Source organism: Myotis davidii, unplaced genomic scaffold, assembly GCF_000327345.1.
Source record: "Myotis davidii unplaced genomic scaffold, ASM32734v1 scaffold1373, whole genome shotgun sequence".
NCBI lineage: Eukaryota > Metazoa > Chordata > Mammalia > Chiroptera > Vespertilionidae > Myotis > Myotis davidii.
In genome coordinates, this window is record NW_006284614.1 from 1220074 (window position 1) to 1231583 (window position 11510).

Here is an 11510-nt window from a genome sequence, read left to right on the forward strand (position 1 = left end):
GGCCTTCCCTCTGCCTCCCGGAAGCAGGCCTAAGCCAGCTGGTCGTCATCTCCCAAGGGGTCCCAGACTGCGAGAGGGCACAGGCCTGGCTGAGGGACCTCCCCTCCCCACCCCGAGTGCACAAATTTTTGTGCACCGGGCCTCTATTTAGGTTAATAACAATGTACCTACCTTTATAGTTTAAGTTTAAAAAATTTGGCTCTCAAAATAAATTTCAATCGTTGTACTGTTGATACTTGGCTCTGTTGACTAATGAGTTTGCCAACCACTGATAGACTAAAAAGCAATTACACAGACTAAAACCAGAACTGTCTAGAAGAGAAACACCTGAAACTATCTTTACCATTAACCAGTCTGCACTAGGGGCGCTTTCAAAGAAGATACTTAGGAGTGAAGGTCTGGGATATAAAAGAAATGATAAGAGGAACTGGTAAATATACATGTAAATCTAAACAAACACCTGTCTAAATAACAAATTGAATAATAATAGCTACGGCCTGTAGTTAAAAAGGACAGGACTAAAATACTAAACAAAAGTAACATAAGGTCTTTGTATTTTCCAAGAGAGTGAATATTAATCTTATATTTTATTAAGCATGAATGGTAAAAATTTAAAGAACCCTTTTAGCCATTAAAAGAATAGAAATGGCTTATCATTTGAAAGCCAGCAGGGAAAGTGAGACGGGGTTGGATAAGGAAAACACAAACCTCGCCGTCAGGATAACTATCCTCCCCTAGCATATCACTCGTCTGGTGGTTTAGACCCACAGACCTTTCCTTCCCAAGGATAATATCTAGGCTTCAGTTATATTTCAGCTCCAGGCCCCAAAAAACAGCAAAACCAGACAAGTGACCCCTTATTTGCCTGAGACCACCTACACTGACTAATGACCCCCTGCCCTGAAAGAGCACACCAGGTAGAGCTGATGAATATTCTTTTGACTCTCACCTGAGACCTCCCCTAAGATTTCCATCTACAAGAGAGAGACAAATACATTAAGACAAAGGATCCAGTGCATGCTCTCCCTCCAAGGAGCATGCCCGTGCCATTCCCACCCCCGTCTCCTTCCCCCACAGGCAAGTATCCCCTAACTTTTAAGGGACCCCATAAGATTTACAACCAGGAGAGCAATGGGCAATGGCAGCTTGTCCCTGGCTAACCCACTGAACCTCTCTACAAGGCCCCCTTTTCTCTGACTTCGCAGTGAACCAAAACAGCCCAGCCTAGGTTTTCCTGTTGATTCTTCTATGCCCTTCCTTGTTTTACTGTCCTAAGTATATTTTTGCTGTCAGCATGGACCCAATACCCTTTGGCTCAGTGCTGTGTAGCTCTTCCCTTTGGATATCCCCATCCTCCAACCCCTTTTCCTTAAATAAATTCAATTTTTCTTTATTCACCATCTGAGATGGCTGTTTAGCCTGTCCATGCACCACTGACATTAACATTCCACATATCAGCAACCAGAATAAAAGTAAATAGACTGCTCTTGCCAATTAAAAGACAGATTGTATTTTTTTTAAAGAAGAATCAAAATCAGTTACCTAGTATTTATGAGGTAATAACACTTAAGACATCAGTACACGGAAAGGTTTAAAGGAAAGGGTGGAAAAATATATTTACATATCAGGCAAATTCCAACCCCAAAACAGAGTAGCTATACTACTCTCAGAAATGCAGGACTTTATGACAAAAGTCTTAGTAAGGATTGTGAGCGTTACTATAAATAAGTGGTGATCCAATTCACTAGGAACATATAACAATTTTTGAATTTGCATGTGCTTGATAACATAGCCTCTAACTATATAAAGGCAGAACATACAAAGCACACATTATGCCATTTCAGGTACTAAAGGATAACTTGGCCATCACAGTCAGAAACATAACATGTCTTATTCATAAACTGATATTTAGGTCATACCAGATTAGTAAACTTACAAATTAGTAAAGTATAGGAGATTTGAACAACAACAAAAGAACCTCAAGGTTGATTATTTGATATATAACTCCAAACCCAACAATTGGAAAACATAGATTTTTCTCAAGCATGCAATGGTAGATTTATAAAAACCAACCATTTTAACAAATTTCAAGTAAATATTATCAAATAAATCATGCTGCCAGAACATGCAATTACACTGGAAGTGAATTATAAAAGATGAAGAACAACAAAGCAAGCCCACCCATTGGGAAATTTAATAGATAACTGATAGGTCAATAAAGAAATCATAATGGAAATTTAAGATACTTCGTACTGAATACTTACGAAATTGCTACAAATCAAAGCTGTAGGTATGCAACCAAAATAGTACTTCCAAATATATAAGCCTGGAATGCTTAAAAAAGGGGGCGGGGGAGAGGGTATAACTTCAAGAACTAAGCATCTACTTACCAAATTAGGAAAAATAACAAAACACACAAAAGAAGCCTTACAAAACAAGTGTGAACAGGAAAGCTTTTATTCATGTTCCATTGTCAATGTGAAATGGAATGAAGGACAAGGTAGTCAGGGACATGAGTCCAAAGAATAACCTGGTGTGGACACAAGTCATTGGAAAACAAAGGTTCATTTAACTATCAGATTAGTACCCAGTAGAGGGAGTCAAGCACACTGGGTATGAAAACCAGTTTCTGCCAACCCCAGATGTCCCTAACCAAAAAAATTAAACAAAATGCTTTTATAATCTGGCTGAACGTCCACCAAAATATTCTTTAAAAAAGCCAGACTAGCCAGATCATTGGGGAGATTAAAAGATCTGAGTCTAAATTACCACAAGAAGGTAGGGACAATCTGTTCAGAATAAAGTAACCACCCGATGTGAGAAAGTTCTTTTTTAATCCTCTTTGTTACTACTAAAATTGAAATCTTAGCAGAAAAACACCACTAGCATCAGCCAGTAAACTTTCTTTCCAAATATAAAATCATCCTAAATCCGGGCAGTTATATTTTAAGACGGTTTTATCAGCTGCCTGGGCCACTTGAAGCTACCCACAAACAACGTGGAATACCACTCTTTACATACAGCTCACTTAAGAGTCCTTGGTTACCATCTGCTCTGATCATATTTCTGTGGTGATAATGCTTTAATTCTGTAATCCCAGCTCATAACACAGGGCTGAGCCCATCCACCCTGCCCCACAAGACCCAACTAACTCCCATATCACATTAACACTAAAGAAGAAAGCAAAAATAATAATATACCAACCTTGAATTACTTTCTCCTTGTTTAATCTTGTTTGTCCACTAAAGTAGAGAGGATGGTGGGGGGGAAAAAACACCTTTATTAATAAATTAAGTTATTTTTAAGATGAGAAAAAAAAATCAGCAATCAAAGGTAATGCTATTCAGAAAGATAGCACATGAACCTTGTAACATACTTCATAATCTAATCTGTAAAATTTATTCTAAATGAGTATTTGCAATCATTTAATGTATTTAATTGATAAGCTAAGAATTTCACACTGCCCAAATTAAAATGTATAGATCACGAATCAATCTTAAGTGAATTGCAGATGGGAAATTCTGTTAAAAATGTATGTGTACATATTACTCTTGTTAAATATTCTTTTTTAAAAAAAATATATTTTATTGATTGTGTACAGAGAGGAAGGGAGAGGGATAGAGAGTTAGAAACATCGATGAGAGAGAAACATCGATCAGCTGCCCCATACACGCCCCCCACCGGGGATGTGCCCGCAACCAAGGTACATGCCCTTGACCGGAATCAAACCTGGGACCTTTCAGTCCACAGGCCGACGACGCCCCATCCACTGAGCCAAACCGGTTCTGGCTAAATATTCTTGTTAAAAGACGTATGTTGACCAAAACAATTTTCCCAGGCAGAACTCAAATATGAAGGTCAGTCTGTCCACTGCTGAATAGGATGAGCAAGTCCAGGACTGAGATTAGAGTGTGGGGGAGAAACGTACAAATCTTCAGACCCCTGCCTTCTCCTAGGACCTAGGTTTTCTCAAGATGTTCCACTCTGTAGCGCTGAGAACTGTCTGCAGACCACACTGAAGAACTGGGGTTTGGGTAATACATGTTTAAGAAAACACACAATTTTGAAGCAAGAGTAGGGTGAAAGGACTGGAAACTTTGTCACAAAATAACAGTCAATTGGGAAGAAGGCAGGGTTACATGGACAAGACTGAGTGATAGGACAGAACAACAGTTAAAGCCACCATCAAATACACAAAAAGCTGTCAGGAGAATTCAGCTGAAGTTTCCTTGAACTCTTTCTACATGCGAAACAGTGCAAGGCACTGGAGACACAGATGCTCAGGGTCTGCCCTTGTTCTGTGTGGACTCTGGACATAGAATTGGGAATAGGAGGTAAAAACAGTAAAAATATTTCTTCAGAGCAAATGATTTCTCATTTGAAACCAAATGTCTACAGCCCCCTATTTATATCCTTCCATGTCAATGAGAAGTGGAAATCTTTGAAGTAAACTTCATCACCATAAATCAGGCACAGGAACAAAAAACTGCTTGGGCTCTAGGAGCTGGGTTTGGGTCAAGTGTTTCAGTTTGTCCTCTGTTAAATAGGATAGACAGCAACAGCCTCTATTTCACATGACTCTTGTGATAACTGAGTGAATAGAGTTAAAGTGTTTAGAATACTGCATAGCTTTTAATAAGCACTCAATAATTATAAGAGCTTTATAGAGGCTTGGACAGAGGTTTATAAAAATAAAAAAAATGTAACTTAATGCATTTCTCTAATCTTTTAAAAACTGTGAAATAAACAATATAAACAAATAAAACCAACACTCATATAATATTACCCACGTTAACAGATCACTGCCAGCCTCCTAGACCCTTTTCCATCACAATGTCCTCCACCCACAGAGCATCCATTATGTGGACATCTGGATGCTCCTTCACTTGCCTTTCTTTATAGCTTTCCCACTGGTGTAGAGCATAGGTTACTTTAGCTATTGTTGAACTTTATAATGAACTAGAGGCCCGGTGCACAAAAATTTGTGCACTCAGGGAGCGGGGGGGTCCCTCAGCCCGGCCTGTGCCCCCTCGCAGTCTGGGACCCCTCAGGGGATGTCCACCTGCTGGCTTAGGCCCGCTCCCCAGGGGAACAGACCTAAGCTGGCAGTCAGACATGCCTCTGGCAGCCTAGGAGCCCTCACTGTCTACTTGCCAGCGGTGAGCAGGCCTAAGCTGCACTGAGGGCCGTTTACAGACTGGCCACACCCCCTTTAGTGTGGGATCCTTGCTGGAGTACCTTGCCAGCCTGGGTGAGGGGCTGAGGGCCATTTTCAGGTTGGCCACACCCCCTTCAGGGAGAGGGGTCCTGCTGGGGTGCCTGGCCAGCCTGGGTGAGTGGCTGATGGCTGTTTGCAGGCTGGCCACAGCCCCTTTAGGGTGGGGGGGGTCCCCGCTGGGGTGCCTGGTCAGCCTGGGTGAGGCATTGATGACTGTTTGCAGGCTGGCCACAGCCCCTTTAGGGGGGGGGGGTCCCCGCTGGGGTGCCTGGAGAGCCTGGATGATGGGCTGAGGGCCGTTTACAGACTGGCCACACCCCCTTTAGGGTGGGGGTCCCCACTGGGGTGCCTGGCCAGTCTGGGTGAGAGGCTGAGGGCCGTTTTATGGCTGGCGGGTGACTGAAGCTCCTCCCAACCTCTCCTTTTTCCTTTTTCTTTAATTCTGGGATTTATTTACCTTCTATGGCTGTCACTGGAGCTGAGAGCCAGCTTTAGCTCAGACCTCGGCTGCTGAAAGCAGGTTTCTGTGCTTTGTTTACCTTCTATATTTGAAATTTTGTTGCGACTCCAGCTCTGCAATCCCAGCTGACTGAAAGCAGGTTTCTGGGGTTTTGTTTAGCTTCTATATTTGTAACAATGTTTCTTAGAGAGCAGCTCAGAGCCCAGCAGCAGCAGGCGGGGAACATTGGCTTCCTCCGTGACTGGAGCAAGCAAGCCTCCTGTTCGCGTCAGTTGCCTGGCTGCCGGCCGCCATCTTGGCTGGCAGTTAATTTGCATATCACCCTGATTAGCCAATGGGAAGGGTAGCGAAGTTACAGCTAATTACCATGTTTCTCTTTTATTAGATAGGATTGCCTCTTACAATATGTAGTCTTCTGCATGTTGCTTTTTCATTCTACTGTTCAGCTATTTGGTCGATTTGCATATTACATTTTATTATTATAGACTTCTAATAGCAAAAGATGGTAAATAACCTATATGTCCATTAACAAAGTTCTGGTTGCCTTAACAAACAGTGGTATACCTACATAATGGAATAATATGTCCCCTAAAAAGAGAGCAATTGTATGTGAAGATATAGAAAAATCACCAATATATATTATTAAGTAGAAAAAGCAAGGTGCAGAGTTTTAAATCCATCTTTTTCCTCTAGTGCAAAAAAAAAGAAGTCATCCTGTAAAAAATGGAATCCCAAGTATTGTGATAATTTTGTAATGACACTGCCCCTCCATCTAGCCATTTTTAGTGAAAGGAGAAAAAATAGCTCTAATATACTGAAGGGCAGAAACTGCTGCAGACATTGCTGCTTTATTAACAATCACTGGCATTCTGTTGGTCACTTCTGCCATCAAATCATTTTATAAACACTATAGAGTAGGAATCTAGAAATAGAATTTTTTTCTAAAAACATTCATAAATATTTAGTTTTACAGCTTTTATCAGCTTTATCAAGAGGTCTGTATAAATCCTTGAAGCAAGTATTTAACATTAGTTTGCTTGGGGAGTGGAAAAGAAAAGTAGGTGACTAAAATAGTTTTACTATTAAACTTCACTTAACCAAGTTTGGCTGTGACAGCACAGAGAAGATGAAGGGAGCTGAAAGGTCAGAGGAATATATTTTGAAGGAGTCAGGACTAACACCACTCATTTTCAAAATCTGCAGTGTGATCCATTTCCAAAACGCAACACCCGACTCTGCAAGAATTCAAATGCTTCTGCCAAGAGGTGAGGTCTTATGACCAGCCATTTATAGGCCCTACAAATAGGCATCATTCATTTCATAGATTATCACACTGTTCACTTAAACAGGTATTTGACTTTATTAGTTCGGGCTTACATTCTTTGGCATTTCTTCAGAAATCACATAGAAAGCTTAATTTCCTAAGCATATCCCTTTAAAGAATTCAAATTCAACAGACACGAGAGACAAATAGTGGGAAATTAGTATACATTTGGGGTAAGTTTTCAAATAGATATGCTTTAGCATACATGGAAATGTAAAGCCTCACCTGATATTTAATCATGAGTACAGTTTTATTCTAATTCCCCTCCACAATTAAGTGAAAATATAAAAGATTCCAAGGGCTAGTAACATGGAGATATTCCCTGGATATTTGAGGGGAAAAAGAACCTAATATCTCAATTTGTGATATATTTGTTTATATACAGAATTAATCCTGGGTGCAAAGGCTATGATCAATCCCCAGAAAGCAAATATCACCATAACATAACAATTATATGTTATCTTTATAAAAGTTTACAGGTGATTTCATGTTTATTTTTGCTTGGTTTTTTTTATCAGTGGTTCTCAACCTTCCAAATGCTGCGACCCTTTAATACAGTTCCTCATGTTGTGGTGACCCCCAACCACAAAATTATTTTCGTTGCTACTTCATAACTGTAATTTTGCTACTGCTATGAATCATAATGTAAATATCTGATATGCTATATGTGCTTTCCAATGGTCGCGACCCACAGGTTGAGAACCGCTGTTTTAAACCAACATCAACAAAAAGCAAGCTAACTGATGCTAGAAGTAGAGTAAGAAAAACATCAGTTTTGCTATCAAAAACTTTAGTAATCCATTACCTTTAAGTCATTCAAGTAAATTAAATTTAATTTGTAAAAACAATTTTAATTTTAAGAGCCAGTTAAAACTGGAAGTGAAATGGATGGTCTGCAGGCCAATCATTGCAAACACCTACAAATAACCTGTCAAGGGAACTGGGGGCTTCAATATATAGTGTAGGTGATGGAAATGCCAACACACACTGGAGTTTTCAGCAATGCTTTGCTATAAGATAATGAGAAGTTACAGTTTAATAATATCAGTAGACTTGAAGTTAAAATCAGGGGCATTCTATTCCAAATATGATACACAAGGTACTTTCACTTCCAAGTATGATGAAGAATAGTAAACACACATATACAGAAACAGCACAAGATTCATAAGGGATTTGGTTGAACTTAAATTGCTTTCTTAAAGTTTTCTTGCATTACCTGAAGAGGCACTGTTCAATAAAATAATCCAACTCAAAAAAATATTGATCATGCCATCAGTTTCAAGGTGTTTATCTTATAGAGTTATACAGAATCAGGTAATAGAAACTCAAGTGCCTATTCCCAATACTATGCTAAATGATCCGATCTTGCTGACTCCCATAAGAGTCATTATATTTGCCCTAACCAGTTTGGCTCAGGGATAGAGCATCGGCCTGCGGACTGAAAGGTCCCAGGTTCGATTCCGGTCAAGGGCATGTACCTTGGTTGTGGGCACATCCCAGTAGGAGGTGTGCAGGAGGCAGCTGATCAATGTTTCTCTCTCATCGATGTTTCTAACTCTCTATCCCTCTCCCTTCCTCTCTGTAAAAAATCAATAAAATATATATATTTTTTAAAAGAGTCATTATATTTAAGTATGGTAATTATCAATCAAGTTTGAAATCATTTCTTTTCCTGAAAGAATCATCAATTTTTAGCTTTGAGAATTCTAAAGGAGAAAAGAGAGATGGTCCAGATAGGGGAGCAGCTTACCCTAATCCTATAGATTGTCTCAACACTTTCATTCCACTTGCCCACAAATATAACAGAACAAAGCAAACTATTCTTATCACTATTCACAATTATATGAAGAAAAATAAAAAGCCTCTAAAATGGCTGGTGGTATTCAAACACCCTACAAATACTAGTCTTCAATTCAATAAAATAGGATGCAGAAGAGTACAGTGGTTAAGAGGGTTGGCTGGGCTATAGGGTCATGTTCTTTGGTTCAAATTCAGCCTCCCCAACCAGGCATATGACTTTAACCAAGTTATATGCACTCGTCCTAACTGGTTTGGCAGTCAAGGTCACATGCCCGGGCATGTGGGCTCAACCCCCAGTAGGAGGCATGCAGGAGGCAGCCGATCAATGATTCTCTATCATTGATATTTCTATCTCTCCCTCTCTCTCTCTGAAATTAATAAAAAATATATATTTTTTAAAGTTACATACCCTCATAGTCTCAGTTCCTTATCTGCAAACTGAGGAGCAATCCTTACTTCATTGGATTGTTGTCAGAATTACAACAGTGCCTGACACACAATTTCTTAAGGTATTTTTTACGTGTTTTCTATAGAATCCTGTGAGGAGTCAATTTAAAAAAATCAAGCCTTTTTTAAGAATCAGGAAGGGGATAAAAATCTACCTTCATATAACTATTGTTTATTAAGAATCTGAATAGGGATCACCTGATTTTTCAAAAGGTGTTTTAACCCAGATTTCCCACAAATCCTGAGCTTCAGTTATGTGCCAGACACTGCTGGCTGGGTCAGGGAGCCAGAAAGTGCTCTAACACCAGCAGAAAGGGCAATCAGGTCTCTAGTTCCTGTTCTGCTACTGATCAGCTTATGAGCTTAAGTAGGTCATACAATGGTCATAAGACATTCTATAAATGAAGAGGGTAGAGAAGAGATAGAGAGGAATTCGATTCCTAGTTTAGTCATTAAGATGCTGGGAATCCTAGCCCCGTCGGTGTTGCTCAGTGATTGAGTGTCAGCCTATAAATCAGGAGGGTCATGGTTTGAGTCCCAGTCAGGGTACATGCCAGGATTTCCCGCTCGATTCCCAATACGTGTGAGTGTGTGATGAGGGGAGGGGAGTGTGTGTGCAGGGTGCAGCCAGTCAATGATTCTCTCTCACCATTGATGTTTCTTTCTCTCTCTCTCTCTCTCGCTCTCCCTCTTCCTTCCTCTCTGAAATCAATAAAAAGATATATTTTTTTAAAAAAATTAAAATCCTGTGAATCCCAAAGGGACAATTTCAGGTGATTCCCAAGATTATCTTCTTGTAAAAGAACAGGACAGCCCTGGCCGGTTTAGTTCAATGGACAGAGGGTTGGCCTGTGGACTGAAGGGTCCAGGGTTTGATTCCCAGTGTGGGGCGTGCAGGAGGCAGCCAATCAATGGTTCTCTCTCATCATTGATGTTTCTATCTCTCTCTCCCTCTCCCTTCCTCTGAAATCAATTAAAATATATTTTTTAAAAAAAGGACAGAAGAGATAGCAGTTAAAGTCATCTGACAAGATTAAATCACATTATTGTTCCTTGTGAGCTCCATGAATTTAAAAATGGCATCTTATTTATGTATATAACCCAGTCCATTGGCACATAGTGCCTACTCTAAATGTTGTCCGATAAACCATATATATATATATTTTTGAGGATTTACAATTTTTATTTTAGAGCTGTCCTTATAGAAAGGTAAGTTATTTAATTCTCAGATATATTTCTTATCCGCCATTGTGCTATACACTCTATTTTTCTCCCACTTAATTCTCACATTAACCCAGTGAGGTAGGTTTTATACATCAGGAAACTGAGGTCGGAAATATGAAGTCCGTTTAGGGAAGGCCAGGTTACGAGGCTTCTAGGCGGAGCCACGATTCTTACCTCAATCTATCTTGCTTGAAAAATCTGCGCTCTTTACCACCCTGAATTTCACTTCCCACTAACAGTCGGTAAATAAGAGAAAAGAGGGGAAAAGATGAGAGACACAAAGACATATCAGCAATTGGCTCCGTGTGATCTTAGGACAAAAATATCTGTTCGGGGTGATGCGGTCGGCTGAGCCCAGGGCAGGGCCCCTTTTTCTCTCCCAGTAATGTAACCTCTGGAGGGGAGCGATACATCTTAGCTACATGTCCGTGGGGCTGACTGCCCAGGCAAACGAGCGGGAAACGAGGAGGAACTGCAGGGACGGAGAGATGGGACAGCGAAAGGTAGCCGGCATCAAAAATAGCCTCCCTTGAGCTATTCTGCCTGCACTCTTCGCAATCAGCTGGGGAGCAAAACGGTGCACAGAGAAGCCTGGAGACAAGGTTGCCTTTCTTCAGCTTTAGCTCTGGCACCAACTGCTGGGGACCCCGGCCATTTACTTGTCCGGACCTCACCTCCTCTGCACCACGGGGCTGATGATATTAACATCTGCCTCCCCGGCTCAGCACTGCCGGGGGGAGGAAGGGTCACAGGAAAGAACACGTACGAGAAAACACCTGGAAAATCGCCCGTCCAAGCCAACTCTGTGAGGGGTGAGCAGGCAGGAAGAAACAGGATGACAGACCAGTGGTCCCCTCACCCACTCCACAACACACAGTGACCAGCGGGGAAAGGCTCCCTGCGAGGGCAATACTCACTGCCGGACCACAGTCAGGGCGAAGCGCGTCATCGCTGGCCTCTCGTCCTCCACGCTGCGCCGCTTCTCTGCGCTGCCGGCTCGCCGCTCCCACACCACTTCCGCCAAACCCCGCCGGCCC

At 41.1% G+C, this 11510-nt stretch overlaps 1 protein-coding gene across 1 annotated transcript in view; it reads right to left on the reverse strand.

The window, feature by feature from the left end:
• TIGAR (TP53 induced glycolysis regulatory phosphatase) overlaps window positions 1-11504 on the reverse strand; it is a 28912-nt gene extending 17408 nt beyond the window's left edge. Inside the window, exons 1-2 of the mRNA XM_006754870.2 lie at window positions 11391-11504; window positions 3205-3242 (exon numbers count right to left, since the gene is read on the reverse strand). Coding sequence (XP_006754933.1) covers window positions 3205-3242; window positions 11391-11422 — 70 coding nt within the window. The 5' untranslated portion in view covers window positions 11423-11504. The remainder of the gene's footprint in view (window positions 1-3204; window positions 3243-11390) is intronic.
• Window positions 11505-11510: the final 6 nt, after the last annotated feature.